Here is a 24,903-nt window from a genome sequence, read left to right on the forward strand (position 1 = left end):
AAAAAAAATATCGGTTAAATCAGTTCAGTTTCTGTTTTGGATTTCAAAAATTGGTTAAACAGAATTATATTTTTATTTTTTAAGAATAAATTTTCTAGGGCCTAAATTATAAAAATTATTTGGTTCTTGCCTTTATATTTTAGTATGACTGAAATTTGATAAATAAAAAAATCATATTGATATATGACAAAAACTTGTGTGAGACGATCTCACGGGTCGTATTTGTGAAACGGATCTCTTATTTGGGTCATCCATAGAAAAATATTACTTTTTATTGTGAATATCGATATGGTTGACTCGTCTCATGAAAAAAGATTCGTGAGACCGTCTCACAAGAGGACATACTCTATATATATTGTATTGTGAATAATGCATCTTTCACATAACAAAAGAAGCTAGTTTAGCAAGAATTTTGCTTCATATATAGTACGTAGGTCCAAATTCAATGCACATATATCTAAAATAATATTTAAAAGATGTATTTAGTGTTTTATAAGTGAAAAAAATTTAGAATATATGTTTGAATGAATTTTTTTGTTAAACATATTTAAAATATATTTTTAAAAAAAGTATTTAGTGTTTTATAAGTGAAAAAATTTAGAATATATGTTTGAATAAATTTTTTGTTAAACATATTTAAAATATATTTCTAAAAAAGTGTTCTTCAAATATAAATTTTAAGAAACAATTAAGAGATGTATTTAATGTTTTTATAAATTAAAAAAATAGAAATCAAAATCTTTTACTTTTTAACTATAAAAACTTTAGAATTTTTTTTATAAAAATGAAAACAATTTATAAATATTTGTCCAAACGAAATCTTAATTTTTAAATTTCAACTAAACAAGAGAAAATTTTATATAGAAAAGAAGTTTAAGTTGTGTAGTATAAAATAAAAAACAATAAATAAAATGATATTTTGATAAACTTATGGATGATGTGAATATATGTATGTATTGATATACGTACGTTCGTAACAATGTATAAAGATTTGATATTAATGCAAAAATAAATTATATTTACAAGGCGATGACTACACACCCCAAAACGTGCATCGGAGGAAAGTAAAACTTCAATATTTTTGTAAATCAAACAGACAAGAAGATTGTCCCGTTTGAGCTAATTAACAAGCCATCTGAAAACTTGTTTTTATGTCTCCTGAACACACAGCATTCTTTGTTCTCAAATCCTTTTACCAACTCTCAAAACATCTTCATTCCTTACAATGTCCTTCAAGTTGATTTGGATGCACTTTATCTACTACTAGATGAGGACATGGTGAACATGTTCAAGACTGGGAATGCGCAAGCAATATTTTTGAAGAAGGATTGTCACAATTCTTTTCTTATGTCAAGATTGAAAATGAGGAAGTAGTTTGCACAATAGGCGAACAAATAATCTCCATCACTCAACAGATTTTTCTTGAAACCTCCGATCTGCCTACAGAAGGGATTACGGAGTTCAACATGTTGTCATCTGCAACCATTGAAGAAATGAAACAAATTTTCTCTGTTTGGTGCCCTCTCAAATCTTTCGGAAAGAAGAAGAACATGAATATTGAATATGTGCTGCTGAATGACATTGTGGCCAAAACCTCGACAGCAAAGCAGGTTCTTTCGATGCTTTCATAGTAGATTGTCTGGAAAATGATGATTGCCATTACTATAGGCATTAAGATCAACTGATCTGTTGTTTGGTGGCCATGATCTCTCACTTAGACAAGCAGCACCAAGGCTTTGCCGTACTGATCTGTTGACTGTTGGAGAAATGTCAAGCTCAAATGGGACCATCTTGTACTCTGCACTCTCACAAAGTGTTGAACAGGAAGTCTTGAAGTTTACATCTCCAACAAGCCATTTATAATCGAGGCGATGACTGTACACCCCAAAACGTGCATCTTCCACTCTTGGGGGTGCTGAGTGTTCAATAATTTTATGGCAAGTGTTGAACCCAAAGATGTGAACTGATCATGTAGAAGCGACAATTTCCATAATTGGTTGTAGAAAAGCTTATATCAGATAGGCGACTCATAAGTATAAAACATTCTTATGTTCAAAGAATTAAAACAAGGATAGCGAGACACTAAAAATAGGAAAGACAGCAGCAACAAATCGCCCCTGATAAATGATAAAAAAAAAAAAGCTCCCATGCAGCAAATTCCTAGGAAAACGAGGTAGCAAGATTCTCACAGCTTGCTGCAATACTACCTGTAGTTCCAGTGCCAACAACACAATACTTTGCATGCATATTATAAAAGAATCAGACTAAAGATTGCAACAAAAATTCCACTAGCTAGGAATAGCAGTCACAATCTGAAGCTTGAATTAGTGCAGTAATGGCCCAAGAATTACCATATACAAAGGATAATCCCTCTTGCCTTCGGCTTGTATGTTTCCATCCTTGTCAATCGGAGCATACCGAGCACCAGACGTCCCGAAGTCCATTCCAAGATAAAGTTTTCCCTAACATCAGCGTCCATCATGTCCTTAGTAGCTCTAACAGTAGCAGTTCTTGATTCTAGCTTCTTAAATTCGTTAAATCCCGACATTTTTTAAGGTTCTTGTATAATTACTCCCTGTCACGTGGATTTTACAAATAGTCTTATGTCTCCTTTGATCCGTTGTTCTTTTCCAAATTCAATGGAAACTGATTAACTGAACAACATAGAGCAGCTGGTCCATCGTTCCCAAATTTACTTAAATCATACACCAGCAATATTCAAAGTGGATTTTGAATTAGAGGGTACACAAACAACCAACTATTAACTAAGACAAAAGAAGATTTAGCTAGAAGTTTCTACGATTAATTTTCCATAAAGGGGTTGTGCTCCATTTATTAAAATAAAGTAAAATCGAAGACACTCACTCTACAACTCAACATTCAATTTAAATACAAATTATATTTGACGGAGAGCAAAATCACTGAATTTCTGAGATTTGGGCAGATGGATAAGCAACGAACATTATGGACCATGAACTGAGGCCACCATTTCTTCCAGCACGCTAGACTGATCAAGCAAAATTTTAGCGGCATTTTATAGTTTTTCTCCCGGGTTTTAAGCTAAAAGCGCATTTTCCGATGAGCGACTTTATTTTTGTAGCAGTAACGGAGTTGGTTGATACTTGATAGTTGATATGCTGGCTAATTGGGCCTTTCGATCAACCTTGGGCTTTATTCGGGCTTTTAGTTCTGTAACTATAACTATATTTGGGCCATGGAATCATCATTTTTTAGTGGGTTGAAATCGTGTCGGCAAGATCTAATTCTAGAAGTTAAACGATGCATGTGAATTAAAGTGAGTTAATTTAAGCAGCGACCAAATTCACACAAGAACAAACATCCCAAACATAACATTTGAGGGACTAAAATCGTACTTTACACTTTAACATAATATGAAACCACTTGAGTTGTCCCAAAAAATGAGGCCTAAAAGTACATGTTTAGTTGAATTTCGCATCATATTTTTGGAAGAAAATATAATATAAATAAAAATAGTAATATGAAAATCGATTAAAACCCTGTAAAATATACTTTATTTCCCACATTTAAATGAACAATTTCGACCTAACATATATAAATAAGACAGCTTTGCATGAAGCAGGTGAGGTCGTCCCCACAAACGCAACTTTAAATTTAAATTCGTGTTTCCCTTTCGATTCTATTCAATGTCATCATCCTTTTAGGTTTGGCTTAGTTAAAGAAAACTTCCCCCATCTTCCAACATCTCCTTATCTCAATATGGTTAATCCCACCTTTATCTCGATGAATTTTCAAATGATTATAAAATGACAAAAATTTGTGTGAGACGGTCTCACGAGTCGTATTTTGTGATACAGAAAAAAATTATTAATTGTTATGTTAGGATTATTACTTTTTATTGTGAATATCGGTAGAGTTGATCCGTCTCACATACTCTTATAAAATTTGGATAACCGAAGCTGTTACAACTTTATTAAATATATAATACGAAGAGTCTAATACAGAATATATAAACTAAATCCAAAACATTTTATAATAATAAGTTATCACATCAACTTCAAGAAAAGTAAAAACAAAAACAACTTTGAAACATAAGTCACGAGACTCGCAACTAATTTTTTTTTTTAAAATAATTTAAAATAAGGCCTGTCACCAACTATTGTATTTTCTTCAATTAATATAATATAATTAATTAAATATGCAGCTACCATTTTAAATAAAATCTATTATACATTCTATTCAAATGAAAAATAAAAATAATAAAAATAAACAAAATTCGAAAAATCTAACTAGTCCATGTCGCCTCAGTCTTCTACTCTCATTAAGCTCGCTCGTTCTCTCTCTGTCTCTCACAGTCCATTCCGCTACTCTTCGTTGTCTCAGAGAAGAAACCGCCATTGTCCCGCACACACATGTACACGTATGTATGTGTGTGTGTGAGTACATACAAACTCGACCGTATGTATTTATGATCGCTTCTCCACTGAGAAGCTTCTTTGTCACTATAATTCTGCTGGAAAAGGCAATCAATTGAAAATTGAGCAATGTTATTCACACCATGTGATATCTGACACTACTCACGCTTCACCGATACACACGCAACGAATTTTGCTTGAAAGTGCATTGATTGGAGCATAAAATTGCAGCACTGAAGTCTAGAAATGGCGGCTTCGTCTTCCAGGGGTAGGAGCAGCTCACCGTTCCATCTTGTGAAGCCTTCGAGCTCGTACTCTTCGACTTCGTCTTCATCTTCGTTTGTGAACGGTCGCTTTATGCCGCGGTCTTGCTCTTCCTCCGCTACTTCATTTTATGGCGGCTCGGGTAACGGAGGCGGCGGCGCGTGTGGTTCCAGATCAATGACGCCTGGCGGAAACGGAAGGTACATTAATCGATCCCCTGTTGGTTTTCCTGCAATGGACGAGCAGCTGATTGTGGAGCCTCTCGAGACGATATCGAGATCAGGGGATAGCATATTAGTTACTATACGATTTCGACCTTTGAGGTGAGTTTGGAAAATTGTAGATCTCACTGGATTTATTAGATTTCGAATTTCGCAAAATGGAGGAAGCTGCGGATGATCTTTGGGAAAAATGGCGGGATTAATTCAGATTTGTTGCATTCTATGATGGCAGTGATAGAGAATACCAGCGAGGTGATGAGTTAGCGTGGTATGCCGACGGGGACAAAATTGTGCGGAATGAATATAATCCTACGACTGCCTATGGATTTGGTTGACCTCTTTGCCTCTTTCATGCTTGTTTCTGTTTTAATCGAGGAATATCTGTACTTTCAACTAGCGTTCAATCTTCTTCCGTGTGGTCAATTTAGATTTTGGCACTTTAACTATGAATACTTTGTGGGGAGTTGAATAATATACACTAACGAATGGTGTACCATGCTGCCAGAATCATGTATCAAGAGTTCTAGCATTAGGATTTTGGCGTCTTATTTACTTGGCTGGCAAATGTGACATATCATTTGTTTGATTTGCTATGACAGATAGGGTATTTGGATCCGACGCAAGCACCCAAGAAGTGTATGAAATAGCTGCTCGACCTGTTGTTAAGGCTGCAATGGAGGGTGTAAATGGTATGCTAAACTGGCTATTTTTACTTTTACATCGTATATTTGTGATATGAACTGTTTCTGTTGTACTTACGGTCTACAATGAATAAATGTATAACCATGTTGTCAAGTGAAAGTGATCTTATCCACAAAGTAGGCGCATGCTGGTGACAGTTAGTGATGGATTAAATGTAATGAAAGCAATCTAGAGTTTCACATTGTTGACCTTTACAGCTTAGGTGGATGACATCGCAAGTCATGAGTTTATGCAAACTAACATCGATTCGCTGTCATGCAGGAACAGTATTTGCCTATGGTGTTACAAGTAGTGGAAAGACACACACTATGCATGTAAGCCACATCCTCCATTGTGACGTGTACTCGTTCAGTTTCTGTTGCAACACAGTTTGGAGAACTTCAGGACCAATTTAACCACAAACTACTCACAGAAACGGCAGTTGGAAGGAAATTTGAATTTGAATTTGAATTCATTAATTCACTTCCCTTTGTCATCATGCTGTTATTTAATATACATTTCCTATTGGTGATGGTGGTTCCTTTTTCTCATACGGAATGGTATCATGAAACCATACCCCGCTTATAGACACTTAGCATATGACTTGTAATCGAATGGATTTATGTATGGCTGGAGTTTAAGTTTGGTGGTTACATAACGGATACCGGATAACATTGGTGAATACTATGAACTTATGGATTAGTATAGTGTGATTATGTTTGTCTCCGGGACATCAAACTCCCAAAACAAAAAATTTCACTGTGGCCGTGCAGATGAGATGTTCATATACTTTCACATTTTTACGACGTTGACAAATACTGAAATCCATTTTTTTTTCATTTGCTGGTTCCCTTGGCGCTCTCTATTGAGACTGTAACTTTCATATACCACAATGATTGTCATTGAGTTTATGGTTCTGCAACACTTGTCTTGTTAGGGAGATCAAAATTCTCCTGGAATCATACCATTGGCCATAAAAGATGTCTTCAGCATTATTCAAGATGTAAGTTCAGTTGAATCTTTATTATTTTCCTACTTCGATGACATTAGTTGCACCTTAACTCACCAGTATGCGTAATATTATGTTCATCAATTTATATAATGTATTGATGATTGATCAATTGTCCTTCAGACTCCAGGTCGTGAATTTTTACTTCGTGTATCATATCTAGAGATCTACAATGAGGTTAGTATTGGAACATGTAACAGTACCCTTTCCAATGCACAAATTTCTAGCATTCAGACTTATTTTATGAATTCATGCAACGAAGATCATTATTAGCACCTTTTCCCTGACCCCATCGGTTAATATTGTTGCAGTTTATCTTTCCTTATTTGTTAAATACCCCTTACAACTCTCAGAATAGCATCTACGACTTAGTATCCTCTAGTATAGAAGTATTATCGTATATCTGAAGGCCTGACAAACTATGCTTTTTCTCATCTCAATGTTTTCAGGTGATCAATGACTTGTTGGACCCAATTGGACAAAATTTACGTGTTAGAGAAGATGCACAGGTATTTAGATACCAAATTTCTTCAGCTTGTATGTTACTATTACACGCATCTTTTGTGTATTTGCTAATTGCAACTAGTTCGGGATATTCCTTTTCGAATGATGATGGATTATATTTTGGGTATTTCCATATTTGGTTTTACTCAACCGCCTTTCTATACACCAACTTCATATTCAGAATATGATATCCGGTGAATCTAATAATAAATCTTTCATAAAAAATCAAGCTGGTTTATCATGTGAGTTTAAGTAGCATTGCTTATACACATTTGAGGCAATTACTTTTCTGATATATTTAACTTTCTAGCTCTTGCTGATACGTCAGATCAGTAAGGTTTTTAAGCTCATACTCGTCGGATTTATATTTATCTGATAGTCAATGACATTGTTAGTCTGCTCTTAATTGCTCTACACATTATTTTCATTTGACTCTCCATTGAATCATGTGCTCAGGGAACTTATGTCGAAGGGATAAAAGAAGAAGTTGTTTTATCTCCTGGACATGCACTTTCATTTATTGCTGCTGGAGAAGGTAACTGCCATCCATTTTCTTTTCTGTTTTTGCATGTATGGCCCTAGGTATAGGGTTGTTTTAATCATTTAATTATTTTGCTTTAATTTAATTTTCTGAGTTTTCCCTTTTACTTTTGCGTGCTTAATATATGCGTCGAGTTTGTTAATCATCTTTCTTTAACTTCAAATTTCTAATTCAATGGCAGAGCATCGACATGTTGGATCAAACAATTTTAACTTATTCAGCAGCCGTAGTCATACCATTTTTACATTGGTACGCATGTATATTTAGTACATTTTTTAGTCGAGCCCCACTCGACCTCCCTTTAAGTGAATCGACCCGGTTTTGTTTCTCGTACTCCCAGTGAAAAAGTCAGTATTCCTTTGAGAAGTGTTATTTACGCTATACTCACCGATAACAATGCCGCAGTTTTATTTTTCGCATCATCCTTTCATGGTTATTCTTATTCCTAATAGTGTTACCTCGATACCTTATTTATATCAATTTTTTTTTTTTCATTTTCACAATAATATCTCATTTAAAGCAAAGTTATCAATATCCTTCAAAAATATAAAAAAGAGCACAAGACAAAGTCAATAGTTTATAAGGTGAAGGGGTGATGGTACAATTCGACTCTCTACTAGATATCACAAGTTTGTTTCAATATATACCATTGTCTTGTAAATTAATTTGATGACCTTATTCATGCATTATACTTAATGAAATGAGAGGAATAATCTGGAATTGACATGTTTTGTTGGAAAATGCTTTGAAAGCTAAAGGTAGATTTGCATATAGTAAAGTGCTCATGTTCTTGTTTATGAATGGAAACGATGTGGTGTCTTCCTAGTCCTCTTTCAATTGAAGTAATGAAGGTGGTCAGTTCGCTGAACCAATAGGGGTTGTCAGCATTAATATTGCATCGGCAACACCTTAAGTAGGAACTTTGTTTTTAGTCTATTGTATCATTTATGAAGTTGTGAGTTGTGACGTTTCCCCAAGCAGTTTTCTTCATAATGCGTTTATATCATCTGTCTGCCCCTTTCTTTATCTACCAACAATAACATGTTATCTCTCCTTTTCTGTTGCCTAAGGCATTGTTGTCCCTCTTTCATTTTCTGTTGTTATTACCTCTACACTTTAATTTCTTATTCTTTATTCTGTGTTAAATCCTCAGTGTCAATCATTTCTTTTGGTTACAGATGATCGAGAGTAGTGTACATGGGGATGAATATGATGGAGTAATTTTCTCACAATTGGTATGCTTACCTGAATAATTTTGATTGGGAAATACTTGCAATTATAATCGATTATCAATGATAATTATAAACTTTTGCACCTTACCATAATAAAATTCACAGTCTTCTGCTTCTGTGTTCAGAACTTGATTGATTTGGCGGGTTCAGAAAGCTCTAAATCTGAAACAACCGGGATAAGGAGAAAGGAGGGATCATACATTAATAAAAGTCTTCTAACTCTTGGAACAGTACGTAGTAGATTTCTGTTTGGTTACTTCCTTTACATTTTGTTGTTTATTCATCCCACGTCCTTCTCTTTATTTAATGCCTAGTCTTTTTCTTGATTCAAATTTATGGCCTTGCTTGTACAATCATCTGAAAGGCTGAAACAAATCCAGTCAGACCAACACTCTATTGGACTGAGCAAGAGATTTCTTTTGTGGATTTTGTATCAGTCTAAGTAATTCTTTTTCTTGATTCTTTTTCCTGATATTTTATGTGATGCGAAGGTCATTGGAAAACTAAGTGAAGGGAAGTCATCACATGTTCCTTACCGGGATTCAAAGCTTACCCGCCTTCTACAATCTTCACTAAGTGGCCATGGACATGTTTCGGTGAGCGTGAAAAAACCTACTTTCGGATGAAAAGTTTATTTTTCGAAAAACAAAAATATATATTAAAAATAAAATGGTTTGAATGCATACGAGGATCATCTGGTTTTAACTTCTAAAATTTTTGTTTTCCTTTACAGCACAATTTTTTGTTATTTGACATTCATTTTATGTTCTTGTTCCCACTTCCCTGTAGTTTTTTTCTGTCCATTAGGTCTAGTTCGCAATTCCATGATTGAATATTGTTGTTAGAAAATATATATATCTGAATGGTATTCCCTGATATATACGGTGTTTGTTTCTTCAGCTTATATGTACAGTAACTCCTGCATCAAGTAATATGGAGGAAACCCACAATACATTAAAATTTGCAAGCAGGGCAAAACGTGTCGAAATCTATGCGGCACAAAATAAGGTGTGTCAATCTATTTAATCTGTAGAGTTCATAGTTTCATTCTTGTTTCATTGTAGACTCAAATGGTTGTGTTTATTTCAATGTCTCAGATAATTGATGAAAAATCTTTGATTAAGAAGTATCAACGAGAAATATCTTCTCTCAAGGAAGAACTAGATCAACTAAAGAGGGGAGTTGTTCCAGGTGTCAACCATGAAGAAGTTTTGACCTTAAGACAGCGGGTATGTGTCCTTTGTTATCTTGATAAAGACGGGGAAATTGGAGATCATGGTACAGAGAGCTAATATAGATTTTGAGACGAACTGCTTGAAATTTGAAATACCATTTGGATAGACAGAGGGACTTATTACTGCAACCATTTTTTATTATATAGTTGGAAGAAGGGCAAGTAAAAATGCAATCAAGATTGGAGGAGGAAGAAGAAGCCAAGGCTGCTCTATTGAGCAGGATTCAAAGGCTGACAAAGTTAATTCTTGTTTCCTCAAAACATAATATACCAGGGTATACAAGTGACATGCCTTCTCACCAAAGGAGTCATTCTACTTCCGAGGATGATGTGAGTTGCTAACTCTGATTTAGCTATATTATATGGCAGGTTTAGCTATTTATTCTCCCATTTGCGTCATATGTAGTCTTCCTATATAATCTGGACTTTGACGGTTTGTCCTATCTTTGAAAAGTTCAAATCCAGATAATTGTTTCATTACCTTGAATGTGCTTCGAAGTAATGGATTTAGATTGGTTCTATTCCTATCTAACTGAATTTTTAACGGATAATTTTGAAAGGACGAGCTTTAATTTATCTACTGTTGTTCATTGTCTCTAGGTCTTCCTGAATTGATTGTGTAATCTTTGTACGCCATTTATTCTCTGTGGCACTCAAGTACGAAACTTGTTGTATCTGTTACTACAAGTAGACAAAAAACAACTTCCTTTTTTGTTCACTGTCTTACTGTTGTTTTGTCGAGCAGAAGTTGGATGTTATTCAGAAAGGATCTTTAATGATTGATGGCGAGAATAAAAAGAGTCCCTTATCCTCTGATTTAGCTTTACCATCAGACATTAATGAATCTAAACATAGAAGAGCATCCAGCAAGTTGAATGATGATATATCCCAAGCTGGCAGTACAATATCCGAAACAACTCTCGCGGGTGAACTTATCAGTGGTTCTTCCTGCGTGTCAAAGCTGCCTATAGTATGTTGCAACTTCTTCTCCACAAAAAAATTATATTTTTATCGAAATATTAGTTAGACTTAAATGTGAACCATTCTCATTTGCACCAGAAAGTTGTAGAGCAGATGTAGTATTTGATTTTCATAATTTTCTTTTTCATGCATTCTCCATCAAACTTCAAATATGGTTTTGTTTTGCATCTATATGTGTGGATAAATGTGTACCATTACACTTAAATTAGCTGTCAAGCACAAATTAGTCGTCTTTATACTTCATCCTCTGATCTTTTATCATAGTGAAGCTGTTAATGTTATTATCTGCATGAATTTTTTTTAAGGATCTTTTGTTTTCTGTTGAAACTGATTACTTTTGGTTCTGACATCTAAGTGTTGTCTCTAAATTGGGTTCGTTTTCTGGTCTTTAACAAATCTTTATTGAGTTGGATCTCGATCACTATTTATGTTATGTGTTGCTTGCAGGATAGGGTGATGATGTTGGATCAAATTGATCTCCTAGTGGAGCAAGTTAAGATGCTTGCTGGGGAGATTGCATTTGGCTCCAGTACCCTAAAACGTCTGCTGGAGCAGTCTGTGAATAATCCAGAAGGGTCAAAAGCTCAGGTACTCTACGGTCCCCTTTTTGAAAATTTGTGGTAAATCCTAGGTCACAAGGACAGATGTTCTAGCTTTTTCAATTTTTTTTAATTTTTATTTATGACCTCCCTGTCCCGAATATCAAATGGTAAAATCTATTTGTGCACATTAGCCTCTTTCTCTATGACACCAATGTCTAATTATGTTCCCTGCTCTTTTTGGATGCGATGCATGAATCTCTCTCTCTTTTCTATATTTTTACCCATTGCTATTATATTATACTTGAGTTGACTTTTGACAGGAGCATGTCTGATGGTTTTCTCATCCATTATGCTTCTGCATAGCATTTTTACGGAGACCAATATCCTGCATTCTTCATCCAATTGTCAAACATCAGTTTGTAGTTTTTATTACTCCCATGTCTTAAGTATATTAATTAAGTTATAATACTTTTCCGTATAAATCTGCAACATTACGTATTTTCATCTTCTCGACTAAAGTTTTGTTTGATCTCAAGTACTTAAATATTGGGATAATGTAGGGGACACGCACAAAAATGATAGTATTTAAACTACCTCTCAAGCTGTGCTTTTCTATTAAAAAAAACTTGAGTTTGTGTTGATTACTATGAGAAGTAGTTCTGTTTGGAAAATCAATCAATGGTGCAAGTCTGCGCTTATATGAGTGTTGAGTTCTCATTGTTATGTATTATGAGCCACATAAATTCTTGGTAAGGCCATGTGGTGATTTTGAAGTCACTTAAATGTTTTGTATTTTGATGAACAGATTCAGAACCTGGAGCATGAAATCCAAGAAAAACAAAAGCGGATGCGGGTTTTAGAGCAGAGAATAGTTGAGAGTGGGGAAGCTTCAGTTGCAAATGCATCTATGGTTGAAATGCAGCAGGTCATTTATTTACTTTCTAAGAAACGCATGCTACTATTTTATGATTAACTTATGGGAAAAAAGGTATTCCTTTTTGTAACAGGCGATCATGAAATTGATGGCTCAGAGCGGCGAGAAGGGGTTTGAGCTAGAGGTTTCTCTCTGTTTTTTCGCCTCTTCATTATTTTCATTGCCTGTGGCTTGTTTCATGAATCTGCTATATCATACTTTGACCAAATTAAACGCTCCCTCCTCCAACTCCCACTGAGTGATTATTTGTGAGGTTAAAAAAGTGAAATTTTGAATAACAAATGTAGACATTCTAAACAGGATAAAGGGAGAAGTATATCTTATCTTTGTTAGAAATTATTATTATTCCTATTTACATATTCACATAAATGGATTCGATTTTGTTAATCCCTGTCATTTTGTAATGCAGATTAAGTCTGCGGACAACCGTGTACTACAAGAACAGCTGCAAAACAAGGTTATTTAAATCCTCGAAGATATTTTGAAGGATAATGTTAACTTATGTTTGTACAATATGTGGGCAGCTATCTATCTACATTTGATTAGTTCACATTTCATTTAAGGCAGTTGATTCTTTTGTTATTTCAGTGTGTTGAAATTAAGGAGCTGCTTGAGAAAATTGCCCACCTGGAGCAGCAACTAGCGTCCGTTAGTAGTGATAAGGTGCCGTCATCTTCTGAACAGTGTGTGTCTGATGAATTTCCTGATGAGTTGAGAAAGAAAATGCAATCTCAGGTACAATTTTCAACTTCTGGTTATTATACTGATGCTGTTGTGTTGTTCATCTTGGGTTCTGTTATTAGTCTGTCATGACCAATTCAGTTGGTAAATCTTTTTTAATTGATCGGAGCACTGTTTGGTTGCCCTAGAATGTCAAGTTACAAGTCTAGATGCGAGTGACCAAAACTTTTTTTTGAAACTAAATCCTAATTATATATCTATATAAATATGTAGGTATATAACCTGATGATATAAGGACGCATGATTTGATTCCTTTATATGGATATCATTAATTTCCATGTAAAATTAAATTTATGAGAAGGATGTGTTTTGGGTATTTTAAGTCGACATTGTTTTTGCTCTGCGCAGGAAATTGAAAATGAGAAATTAAAACTCGAACATGTACAGATTCTAGAGGAGAATAGTGGATTACGAGTGCAAAATCTGAAACTTTCGGAGGAAGCATCTTATGCCAAAGAATTAGCAGCTGCTGCTGCAGTTGAACTAAAAAATTTAGCTGGTGAAGTTACTAGGATGTCATTACACAACGCCAAACTAGAAAAAGATTTACAAGCTGCTCGTGAGTTCAACTCTAGAGGTGGTAACCGCAAGCATGTTGATGTCCAGAGGACCAGTCGCCGTGGTCGACTTTCTGACCGAACAACTGAAGTTTCTTCAACTGTTACCGGTGATATTGAATTTTGGAATCTTGATCTGGATGATTTGAAAATGGAGTTGCAAGCGAGGAAACAACGGGAGGCTGCTCTTGAGGCTGCCATGTCCGAGAAAGAAATTTTGATAGATGAGTACATGAACAAGATTGAAGAGGCAAAGAAGAGGGAGGCCTACCTCGAAAATGATCTGGCAAATATGTGGGTTCTAGTTGCTCAGTTAAAGAAAGAGGGAAATACGAAGCAAGAGCTTAAGATTACTCATCCACAGAATGAGGGTACAGATCGAATTAGTGAACCAAAAGCTGCTGATGTTGAGTGGAGAGATCAATTCTTGGAAGATAAACATGACGAGGATACGGATCGAATTAGAGAACCAAAAGCTGCTGATCTTGAGTGGAGGGATCAAATTCTGGAAGATAGAAATGCTCGGGATGTTTCAATGTCAGCTTCTACTGTTACCAAAGATGAGCCTCTTGTGGTTCGCCTGAAAGTAAATATTTCCCTACTTTTTTAAATATGTGGTCTTACGTTACATGGATTCCCCGCTCCATTATCTATTTGAAACCTGACTATGTTTCCCGGAATTCTTTCAGGCTCGAATGCAGGAGATAAAGGAGAATCAACTAAGGTACACTGAAAATGGAGATGGAAATTCTCATGTATGTAGAAGTTGTTTCGAAACACCTTGCGCTGCAATGCTTCTTCCTTGCCATCATTTTTGCTGTAAGCTTACTGATTTATCCTTCTGAATTTATGCTTGAAGTTTGATGAATGGGCAGGTGAGGCAGTTTTACATGTTACATATAAAATTTGAAATCATACAAGGAGGTTAATCGGACTTGTTCGCTTCTGATTTTCTGCCCCTCTTAACGCTCATGATTAGAGCAGCTTACTTACATTTTAATGTTTAATGTTTTATTGCAGTATGTGAATCTTGCTCTCTTGCATGCTCCGAATGTCCAATTTGCCGAACAAGAATTGTAGATAGGATTTTTGCTTTCACCTGACATTTCAAAGTGACACCCTTGAAAGAAAAGGTAAACATTAAATTTTCTAGATCAAATAATTTCATATCTTGCAATAGAAGCATTTTGGGTTTTTGAAGCATAACAAAATTCGGCACAGATTCTCAGAATACAGCAAAATCCAACAATTAACAAACTATAATGTTTCACCTATTCATTCGGCGGATTCATTAGAATCTGTCGGATAAACGGGAAAATTCTCATTTTATTAACGTTCGTGCAATTTTTTTTTGGGGGTTGAGTTTAACGGTTTTTTTTCCTGAAAAATAATATGTTGTTCAGAATCTGCCGGCTGATTCTGACCGTAGTATGAAAAAAAAGGTTATAGAGCTAGTGAACCGGTTCACCAGTTGTGAGCAATTATTATAGTGGGCACTTGGCAGAAGTTATGGAGGCAATCCAACTATCTCAATAATTTCGTCTACGGGCTGGCCCCAATTTTCTTTCCTTGGAACACATTTGCTTCCATTTCACCTATAAAATATAAACAACCTCCTTCACAAAATAATAATAAAACTGTATTTAATTTTTATCACGGTGACTGAACACCTATTTGGGCCATGAGAGGTGGAGATGACTAAAATTGATTATGTACAAATAATTTAATGACTAGTTTTCGTACTCGAGTAGACAAAAGAGCGAAAACATCACAGCTCTATACTTGTAGCTTGTTTCGAAATTGCAATTGTTTTTTCCCCGCAATTTTTTCATATTTATATACGTTAGGAGGCATATCTCTTGTTATTTCATTTTGATATTAGCGGCATATGTATACACTGCCAACATGTTTGGCGCCCCATAAACTGGCTGTGTAATGTATTATGTATATCAGCCTGTGTGAGATGACAAACCTGTAGGTGTTGTATAAGATCTGCGTTGGAAGAAAGAAAACTTGACTAAAGAAACCACAAGTGGTGATGCCAATCATAATTCCTTCTCTTCCTTTGTCTTGCAGGGAATTGGTCATTGTTTATACTGTACGTAATTCATTGGAACGTATACACCTCTTGTGCTCGTCTTTTTTTGTCTCATTTCCCTCAAAAAAAGATTCTGCTATATGTACCATTGCCTTACAATGGGGTTAGGAAGCTAAATGGTACTCTTAACCTTGTGTAAAAATCACTTGATAAAAATCTTCCTATGCCTGCGAGGAAAAGAAGGCCGATGATGTTCAATCCAGCTACAATTTCTGTAATCTTGTTGTTTCTATAGTATAATAAGTTGTAAACCCTAAGATTTTCTTTATTTCCTTCTATCATCTTGGAAATTATATTTTAGCGCTGTGTTTACTGCTCATGGACTGAAAGAAATTATTAGAGAAGAATTTCCAATCACTGGCCTAAGACAATTAAATTATCTCGGGACGATACGCTAACCCGTTCCATTTGTACAATGTTTTCTTGCAATATCTTATTTAGTGTGATTGTATAGCATGAAAATTTTCGGTTGAGGGTCAACTTTGGGAGAAATTAAAGGAAATGGAAGAATGGAGAGAACAAATGTGGAGAATTTCTGGAATTTTCATTTCTAAACTAACTGGGTTACAAGAAGAACAAATATTTGTACATTTCGTGTCTACTAGCTGACTGCGACTTCTTAACATTTCTTCACAGAAATAGATTAAATAAATGTAGGGACGATGAAATTTCTTATAACTTATCATTTTATATGCCTCTCTGGATACAAAATTCTTAAGTTAAAAATTATTTTATTGAACATGGTTTTTGAGTTTCTTTAGCGAGAAAAAAGATCTTTTATTATTGGTTTAAAAAATTAAAGTAAAAAACCAGAAGTAATAATTTTCAATTATAATAATTTTGAACTCTCTTTTGAGAATAGCTTTCTCGTCAAATCAAAACACCAAAATGTCTTTTTTATGTAGGATCGGCTAGGATAAATAGATCAACTAGTTGTCAAATTGGACGTGAATACCAAATTATGAAGGCAAAGGTTGCAGTGTTGCACTCAAATAAAAATTAATGATAACTAACATTTATTTCTCAGACTTCTCAAGTTTAATTTCTTTTTAAATTTATTGCATTTTTATGTAAAAAAAATTAGTTAATCATTTATAAGTTCTTATTTACTTCGGGTTTACATACTTCTATAGTTTCTAGGCTACATTTTGTAGGGTTGATAAAAGTTTGAATTGTTTAACAATACAACTCTGAATTTTTGTGTTACAATTTGTGTATTGATTATTTATTATAATAAAATAAAATAATTAATTATTTATCACAAATTAATGACTAAAAAATTACAATATTATTCTTTATATATTTTTTTAATTTATACTTGTTCTTTTCCCACTGATCAGCCGTTCATTTTCTAGACGGAACGAGATTGAGATTTTTTTAAAAAAAAAAAAAAAAAACTCAAACCCCAATTCTGGAAGAGCGAAGAACAGTGTCCGAGACTGTTATATATATAGAAGGATTATCGAGAAAATTCGCGAGGTCAATTATCGTTAATCGGATCCTTAAGTTGTACTGAAACCAATAATGGTGAGTGCCCTGCACCCTTTTCTTTCATCGTACGTTGCGCTTCTTATTCAATACATGAGTATCACTTAGATGAATGCGTGAATTGTTTTTCAGTGCTCGTTGATTTGTTTTCGTATTTTTCTTAATTACTAAAGTTGGCGACTTGACGATTGCCGGTTACCGATGCTTTTACCAGAGAAGGCAACCAAAGTGGCCCTAAAATTATGAACTCCGTATCTTTTGCCATTTTTTCGGATGTTATGATCAAGATGATTAAGCTAGGTATACGTGAAGCAATTTGAACTGAAGTGGATTGTTTTCATCTCTGGTTTATTAAAAGCCCAAAAAAAAAATTCCTAAAAAAGCTCTAAACGCCTAGGTTGCCTGATCCGACTTTTAGAACACTGATAATGATCTCATTCATCGCTAATTGCTCCTTATAGTGATTGTTGCTTCCTGAGTTACTTGCTGATGATTTTTTTATTCCTATTGCTGGGAAATTCAAATATGAAATTTGCAACAGACCACGCCTTTGATTGCAGGACTTGCAATTGCTGCTGCTGCTTATGCTGGTAGATATGGCATTCAGGCCTGGCAGGCATTTAAAGCGAGACCACCTAATGCTAGACTTCGTAAATTTTATGAAGGTGGTTTCCAGCCTAAAATGACTAGGAGGGAGGCTGCTCTAATTCTTGGTGTTAGGTGAGTTCAAACCTTCTTCTTGACTCAACATATGTTAATGGTATTGTTAATCGTACTTTGTTTGATTTTTTTTATTATGTTTCCGATCCTTTCTACGGGGCAGATTTCTCAAAAGCATATATTACTGTTTGTAGTCACAAAATATTGGTTCTATTGAAATTCTTATAATTATTAAAAAATTATAAAGTGCACAAGCATTCGTGCATGTGTGCAAAGTGCAGGGAGAAATGAGTTTGAATCACCTTAATCCAAGTGCGGTACTGAATATGGGTTTATAAAAATCTTTTGAGGTCGTTATTGCATGTGGCCTTAGCCAATTCACGTATAATTATGGACAAATGTCGGAGGTTGTTTTTCTTGACAAGATTTACATCTAGGATTGTATGCATAAACGCAAATTTCGAAATTTCGGCACAAGTTGACCGAATCGTGGATACTTGGTTATCGAGAAATCTGTAAAAAGGCAATGGCATTTGAATCTTTTGACCATGGATACTTGAATGTTTTTGGCATTTATTAGGTTTGCTTTGTTGATATGAAACTGCTACATTCTGTTAGTATAGCCCCATCCAAATTTCTTGAAACTTGGAAATTATGTTATGTTTATGATCGTCTGTCGTTGTATCAAATGATTGGATTACCTTGATCAGGGAAAGCACCCCGCCCGATAAGATAAAGGAAGCACACAGGCGAGTGATGGTAGCAAACCATCCTGATGCAGGTGGTAGCCATTACCTTGCTTCTAAAATAAACGAAGCTAAAGACGTGCTACTCGGGAAGGCAAAAAACAGTGATTCCGCATTTTAACTCTGCTATGATTTGGTGAACTTTTGACAGCTAAAAATGAGCATATGAGACAACCGCCCAAAACCAAGAAATCTCCTCTGGATAAACCATTCAAATTTGTTTCTCCTTCACGTAAATAATCAACCGTGTAAGCTTTTGGGCCCTTACTCTGTAATTCCTCGCCATGTTTTAAATATAGAAGAATTTTTTATAAACGAAGTTTTGTTCAATGTTACTAATACGTCTGACTAAATATAAATGATAGCAAATAACAATGTCCTAAGTTAAGGAGTACACTAAAAGTGAGACGTTGGCCTGAATTTGTTTTTAATTACAACAAAGGCGGTGTATTTCACTATCACGGGGATTCGAATTAGAATCTTGGCTTCTCCTAGCACAAAGATAGTGGCAGAAAACATGAAATTTCAATCCAATGTAGCAAACAGAGGAGCGTAAGTGGATACCGGGTCTAGAGCCCAGTGGAGAATCTGGAGATCATATTAGTGAAAAGTCCAAACAATGTAAGAAGGCCCATATCATATTAATGGAAACTAAAGAAAATGTAGAGCCCAATTATTATCTAAACGGGTTCACATAATAATTAGATAGCCCGATTAAAAAATTGGCCCGATCTGATATATTTGGTTAGCCTGACCATGTCTTTAATATATTGGAAGTGTTTGTAAAATATTATTTATTTTTTTTCCTAGAAATGACTAAAATTTTCGATCATGAAAAAGTGAAAAAAATCAGGAGTTGTTAGTATTCAAAAATATAAGTGAAAAACTGAATTTTTTTATGGTATAATGTTTGATAAATAAATGATTTTCATACTAGTTTTTTAATAAAATAACCAAAAAAATTAATTAGATAACACATCTTATTTATTTATTTATTTGAATGAATGTGAAGGATGATTTTAGATCAGACAAGATATTGGAGTGAAGATTGTAGAATAATTTTCATTTATTTATCAAAATATCAAAATAAATTTTTGAAGAAATTAAAATCAGAATCAGCGTGAGAATAGCTTCGAGATTTTAAAACGAGTAGAAGCTGAAGTAAAATTCGGGTTAATAAACACCAAAAAATGATTTTTTTTAAAAAAAAAACATTTAAAGTGCCTCTTTAAATTTAAAAAAAACATTTAAAGTGCCTCTTTAAATATGCTGAGTTTCTACGTAATCATATGGTATATGGTAGTGAAAGAAAAAGAGCATATCGTCCATGCCTTTGTAACCATAAAGTTAAACTAAAGGGGTTGCCCAAGAAATGTTAAATGAACTCATTCCCATTTAGATTAATTAGGTATAATTTGTCAATCCTGATGTAATTAATTAAGGCAAAAATTTGTCTGAAACGGTCTCATGTGTCGTATTTTGTGAGACGGATCTTTTATTTGTGTCATCCATGAAAAAATATTATTTTTTATGCTAAAAATATTATTTTTTATTGTAAATATCGGTAGGATTGATCCGTCTCACAGATAAAGATTCGTGAGACCGTCTCATAAGAGACTTACTCATTAGTTAAACATATATAGTTACTGTTATTTAAATTTAAACCTCTTAATTATACTAATTAACGAACTTTGGGTATGTTGGTGAACATTTTTCATAATTCCAAATACGTCATTTTACAATTCAATTCCATATTTTACAAACTTATTTTCATCTTATCTCTTATCTTGTATCATTTCAATTTCAATTTTTTTTTTTAAAAAAAGAAAAACATCTACTTCTATATTTTTTTACATTACACGCATATCACATGCGTCAAAAGTTGCTAGCGGAAATTAATAAATTAAAGAGGTGCATGTGAATAGAAAGAAGACACAAAATATGATTTTGCCATAGAATTATCTTCAAAAACAAGGGAAGAAAAACTATCACATCAGCTTATTCAAACATAGAACCGATTGATTTTGAAGAAACTAAATCACTTAAAATGTTCTGCTTAAGAAAATAACTTTTACGATTATTTGGATACAAACTAAACAATATTTCAATATGCATCAATTTATGTGTTTGAATAACTTTAAAAAAATTTAAGGGTTAGATTTTTTTTTTTTTTTTTTGCGTTCGAGTGAAATATTATTGGACAAAAGATTCCTTTTGTTGCTTAAATTTAAGTGATTTCGCCATTTTTTTTCTCGAGTACGAAGTATATATTCCAATGGGCATCAATCTTTTTTCTTTTGATAGTGAGATTACTGTATAAAAAATTATTTTAATGACTTTATCATAATTATTATTATGTGCTTTGTTTAAGGTCACTTTCGTCCAAAAATAAATAAAGATGCCTATATATTAATATTCTGGAATAATAAAAAACTTTATATATATATATATATATATATATATATATAAACATGTTAAAAGTCTCGTACTTAATATTAAATTATTATTGTACATTCTATACATACACATATCTTATAATTTCTCCCAAAAAAAGTGATTGCCATTATCATGTCGACTCATTTAATTTTATTTAATAAACATTAATAATTATTTCGATTAAAAATGACGACTTAATGGTCAGAAATATTATATTATTTATTTACCCCAAGAAATTAATTAATAATTTGCCTTACTACAAATAAACGGAAAATCTGGAAAAAAAAGTTACATTCTTAGAACCAGGGGCATAGCCAGAAAAATTTTTGACCTTCGGCTGAATGATTCGATAAACTATAGTGACATGAACTAGATATAAACTACTGAAGATATACCTTATGGTTTTTCATCGAAAAAACTCGCCGATTATTGATTTCTAAAATGAATATTTCAATCCAATCAAATTTTATCAGCACATGTCTAGGATGAGAAGATCACCACCAATGAAATGTGTAAAAGCTATCACGAAACATTTTAAATGATCATCAAAACTGACTTCGATAATTAATAACATTCAAGCACCTAAATAGAAGGAATAGACACATATCGAGAATTTAATAAAATTAAGACAACAATATAAGCATTTCACTTTACTAAAACTCATGTAAAGCAATATATTATCGTCTCAAAAACTCAAATTAATTCAAAATAATATGTCGCAGTCACTTGACAAATCATTGAAGAATCACTTATTAACTTCTGCGCATGAACAAATTTGACATGATTTTACTTCAACTAAAAACAGAAAATCCAGAAACCACTAAAAATATACATCATACGGAAGTTAATCTCAAGCTCTATACATAACAAAAATCTAATCTTCTATGACTTCATCACTACATAAACTAAAAAAAATAACTACAAACTCAACCAAGCCATATCTTGGATATTTCTGCATAATAAATGGAATAAACCAATTAAATAGCAAAAAACAATCATTTCACCTTGTGCTAACTCAATCGAGGCCCTCCGCCGTACAACCTTTTTCAACTCCAGGTCCTTGCTTCCAAAACTGCAGTTTATAAAGTAATTTGATTCTTCTTATGATTAAATGAGTTGAAGATAATTTTAATGGGCTAAATTATTAAATATAATTATTTTATAAATTGAACAAAACTGTGATGTATGTTAAAATTATATATATCAGTAATTTTTTTTTTGATCCAGGGCTGGAGTCCACCCCAGCCTTTGGGGTGGCTCCGCCTCTACTTAAAACATCACACGTTAATTGTAATCTACACATACGTACGATTTTAATTATTTAATTTCTTTAATGACAATCAAATATATTATAAAAATCGAATCAAGAACAGAATGTTTGGCATGTTCCGATACTTATTTTAATGGTCGTGAGTAGAAAAAAGTTGCACGTAAATGATAAATTATTTCTTATTCTCATGTGCTTTGCATATGCTGAGAGCTATTTCGTGACCATTTCTGACCAATTTTTTTTATTTTTTTTTATATTTCATAAAGTAATCATGCAAATTCTATCTTAAAAATTAATATGCAATTAATTATTTGTAACATTAGGGAATCCTATGAAAAATTAAATAGAATGCCTCTTATTTAATTTGTTTATTCGATATATATGTTGACCCTTTAACTGAGAGAGAGGTCATGATCACTGTACATATTCAGCTCTTAGGGTAATGAAAGAGCTGCGAACTAGTAGAATCCAAGCCACATAAATGACTTGTATTATATGTTGCTGGGGTTGTACCCGTTGCAGTTGCGGAAGTGCATGTAACAATAGTAGGCTGATGTAATAAACCGGCGGAGGAGCTTTCTCCGGCGATGTAATTTCCAGCCCCCTCATGTTCGGGTCCTTGGTCGTATAAGATACCAGTGAAAACGTGCCCTCCGATTCTCACGGATGTCTGGTATGCGTACTGATCCACCACATTGTCCATTGATCTCACGTGAACGCAGCGGAACGCTGCTGGAAAACTCACTTCGCTCGGGAAATTTTCTTCCAACGGAAAAAAAATCATTATTTTGAGTGCATAAAAACATTGCATAACTGAAAAAATATTTACATAATTTATTGAAATTTAGGTACCATCTAACCATCTTACTTAATATGATGCACGTGTGTATATTTCAAGGTGTATGGTTTGTATATCTCATGACAAATATTCAAGTACTTTCGCAAGAAATTTAGAAGCCAAAGTTTAAGGAGCTATAGCTAGTTTAAAATCTACTAAAATATTCTTAAAAAAACAAAAAAAAAATCTATTAAAATAGATAGACAAATTAAAAAAAAGGTTTCAATATTATATATGTATATATATGTTTTTAGCTAGAAAATTAAACTAGAGAAATCAAGCTGCTGCTGACTAGGGTTTCTGAATTGTGAGTTACAGTGCGAAGCAACTAGCTAGGGCAACATGACTAAATATGTTGTACCATCGTTTACAGCGTGTTTATGGGATATAGGAATCTATATATGTTCCAATCTTGCAAAATCAAACAAAGATAAATGTAAAAAAGAGTACCTAATGCTGGAATCTGTCTGTGTCTTTTAGGGTTTGGGCCGAGTGGAAGGTGGTGCTCCCCGTGACGCTGATGAGTGGCTGCGGTGGAGGCGGACGTCTGCGGCTCAATTTGCCTGAGGGAGACGGGGACCCAAGTGCTTCTGACGTGGGTTTGGCACTGAAATCCTCGGTTCTTGCAGCAAGTTCTGCACCTCGAGTATGGGCAATCTTTCTTGGCTTGGTTTCCACAGTCCTGGCATTTGCTGCAGCTTGATGATGACCCACCTGATCTCGTTTCTCTTGCTTCTAATTCTCTGCTCATCATCACTCAAATAAACACACAATTAAAACGATGAATTGGGCTCCCCTAAGGTTAAAATATGTACAAGCACAAGCAATATTTTTTCTACTATTGACTTATTACTTGGATTTTTCTTTTTTAGTTCGAGTACTACTAGCTATATGGATTTTTGTTACATACATGGGGAGGGGGAAATGGGAATCGAGCTTGGGGTACCAGCTAATCTGGGCAGCCCAGTCCCCTAGCTATACGGATTTATATCATATTGAAATAGGGTTTTTTCCCCTCCGAATATCTTAAAATAGTGCAAAATGTTGTGATTCACCGGAGCTCTTCTTCACTCAATAAAATATTAGTTTTTAAGAAAACATGTTACTTCTTTCGGCAATTGGAGTCCAAAAAAAAAAACAATTTCAAAATAATGTGAACACACAAGCCACTCTTTTTTAATTTGCATGCTCATTTCTTTAATAAAGTGAATTCTCTCCACTGTCCATTGTTATATTTTTTTTATCTGTCTAGATTATTAATGTAAATTTTGATATGGTTGAGTTCAAAACATGGCTCACTGTTCAAGTGAAACATTCAGATAGGTTGAGTTTAACTTACCCGCTATATATATGCATTTAACTAACTATGTTTGTTTTCACACATGTGAGGTCTATTATATATCAGAGTAATAAAAAACATTGAATGCAACATTCTGATAATACAATTACACTGACATTTTGCAATGTTACTTTTGAAATTACTTTTAAGGAAAAAATGGTATGTTCTTTAATGTATTTGTTTGTGTATGGCA

The 24,903-nt window shown here is 33.9% G+C and overlaps 2 protein-coding genes across 4 annotated transcripts; both read left to right on the forward strand.

Annotated features, from left to right (window-relative positions):
• Positions 1 to 4,292: 4,292 nt before the first annotated feature.
• On the forward strand, positions 4,293 to 16,190 carry LOC142539836 (kinesin-like protein KIN-7D, mitochondrial). 2 transcript variants are annotated; one of them, XM_075645567.1, is made up of 25 exons: positions 4,294 to 4,981; positions 5,112 to 5,209; positions 5,479 to 5,568; positions 5,843 to 5,895; positions 6,498 to 6,563; positions 6,693 to 6,746; positions 7,019 to 7,078; positions 7,530 to 7,608; positions 7,796 to 7,863; positions 8,793 to 8,849; positions 8,972 to 9,076; positions 9,338 to 9,442; positions 9,747 to 9,854; positions 9,944 to 10,075; positions 10,228 to 10,410; positions 10,826 to 11,050; positions 11,509 to 11,649; positions 12,409 to 12,528; positions 12,611 to 12,661; positions 12,947 to 12,994; positions 13,126 to 13,272; positions 13,627 to 14,421; positions 14,525 to 14,654; positions 14,856 to 14,968; positions 15,912 to 16,190. In XM_075645567.1, exons 1-24 carry the CDS (start codon positions 4,641 to 4,643, stop codon positions 14,936 to 14,938), a joined length of 3,339 nt encoding a protein of 1,112 aa, XP_075501682.1. In that variant the 5' UTR covers positions 4,294 to 4,640; the 3' UTR covers positions 14,939 to 14,968; positions 15,912 to 16,190. The 2 variants fall into 2 exon arrangements, with proteins under 2 accessions (XP_075501684.1, XP_075501682.1); XM_075645569.1 differs by lacking the exon at positions 10,826 to 11,050 and having other exon boundaries at positions 4,293 to 4,981.
• A 1,111-nt stretch (positions 16,191 to 17,301) lies between these two features.
• LOC142539837 (mitochondrial import inner membrane translocase subunit TIM14-1-like) lies at positions 17,302 to 19,149 on the forward strand. 2 transcript variants are annotated; one of them, XM_075645571.1, is made up of 3 exons: positions 17,302 to 17,460; positions 17,963 to 18,141; positions 18,792 to 19,146. In XM_075645571.1, exons 1-3 carry the CDS (start codon positions 17,458 to 17,460, stop codon positions 18,946 to 18,948), a joined length of 339 nt encoding a protein of 112 aa, XP_075501686.1. In that variant the 5' UTR covers positions 17,302 to 17,457; the 3' UTR covers positions 18,949 to 19,146. The 2 variants fall into 2 exon arrangements, with proteins under 2 accessions (XP_075501686.1, XP_075501685.1); XM_075645570.1 differs by lacking the exon at positions 17,302 to 17,460 and adding an exon at positions 17,512 to 17,721 and having other exon boundaries at positions 17,982 to 18,141; positions 18,792 to 19,149.
• Positions 19,150 to 24,903: the final 5,754 nt, after the last annotated feature.

This window comes from Primulina tabacum, chromosome 3, assembly GCF_025594145.1.
Source record: "Primulina tabacum isolate GXHZ01 chromosome 3, ASM2559414v2, whole genome shotgun sequence".
Taxonomy (NCBI): Eukaryota; Viridiplantae; Streptophyta; class Magnoliopsida; order Lamiales; family Gesneriaceae; genus Primulina; species Primulina tabacum.

What these genes read in the sequence shown, in the direction of transcription:
- LOC142539836 (XM_075645567.1), top strand. Translation starts at nt 4,641, where the DNA reads ATGGCGGCTTCGTCTTCCAGGGGTAGGAGCAGCTCACCGTTCCATCTT. An exon ending in ATACGATTTCGACCTTTGAG is followed by an intron (nt 4,982 to 5,111) that starts GTGAGTTTGGAA and finishes CTATGATGGCAG; the next exon opens with TGATAGAGAATACCAGCGAG. An exon ending in AGAAGGGGTTTGAGCTAGAG is followed by an intron (nt 12,662 to 12,946) that starts GTTTCTCTCTGT and finishes TTTGTAATGCAG; the next exon opens with ATTAAGTCTGCGGACAACCG.
- LOC142539837 (XM_075645570.1), top strand. Translation starts at nt 17,664, where the DNA reads ATGAACTCCGTATCTTTTGCCATTTTTTCGGATGTTATGATCAAGATG. An exon ending in GATCAAGATGATTAAGCTAG is followed by an intron (nt 17,722 to 17,981) that starts GTATACGTGAAG and finishes CTTTGATTGCAG; the next exon opens with GACTTGCAATTGCTGCTGCT. An exon ending in GCTCTAATTCTTGGTGTTAG is followed by an intron (nt 18,142 to 18,791) that starts GTGAGTTCAAAC and finishes TACCTTGATCAG; the next exon opens with GGAAAGCACCCCGCCCGATA.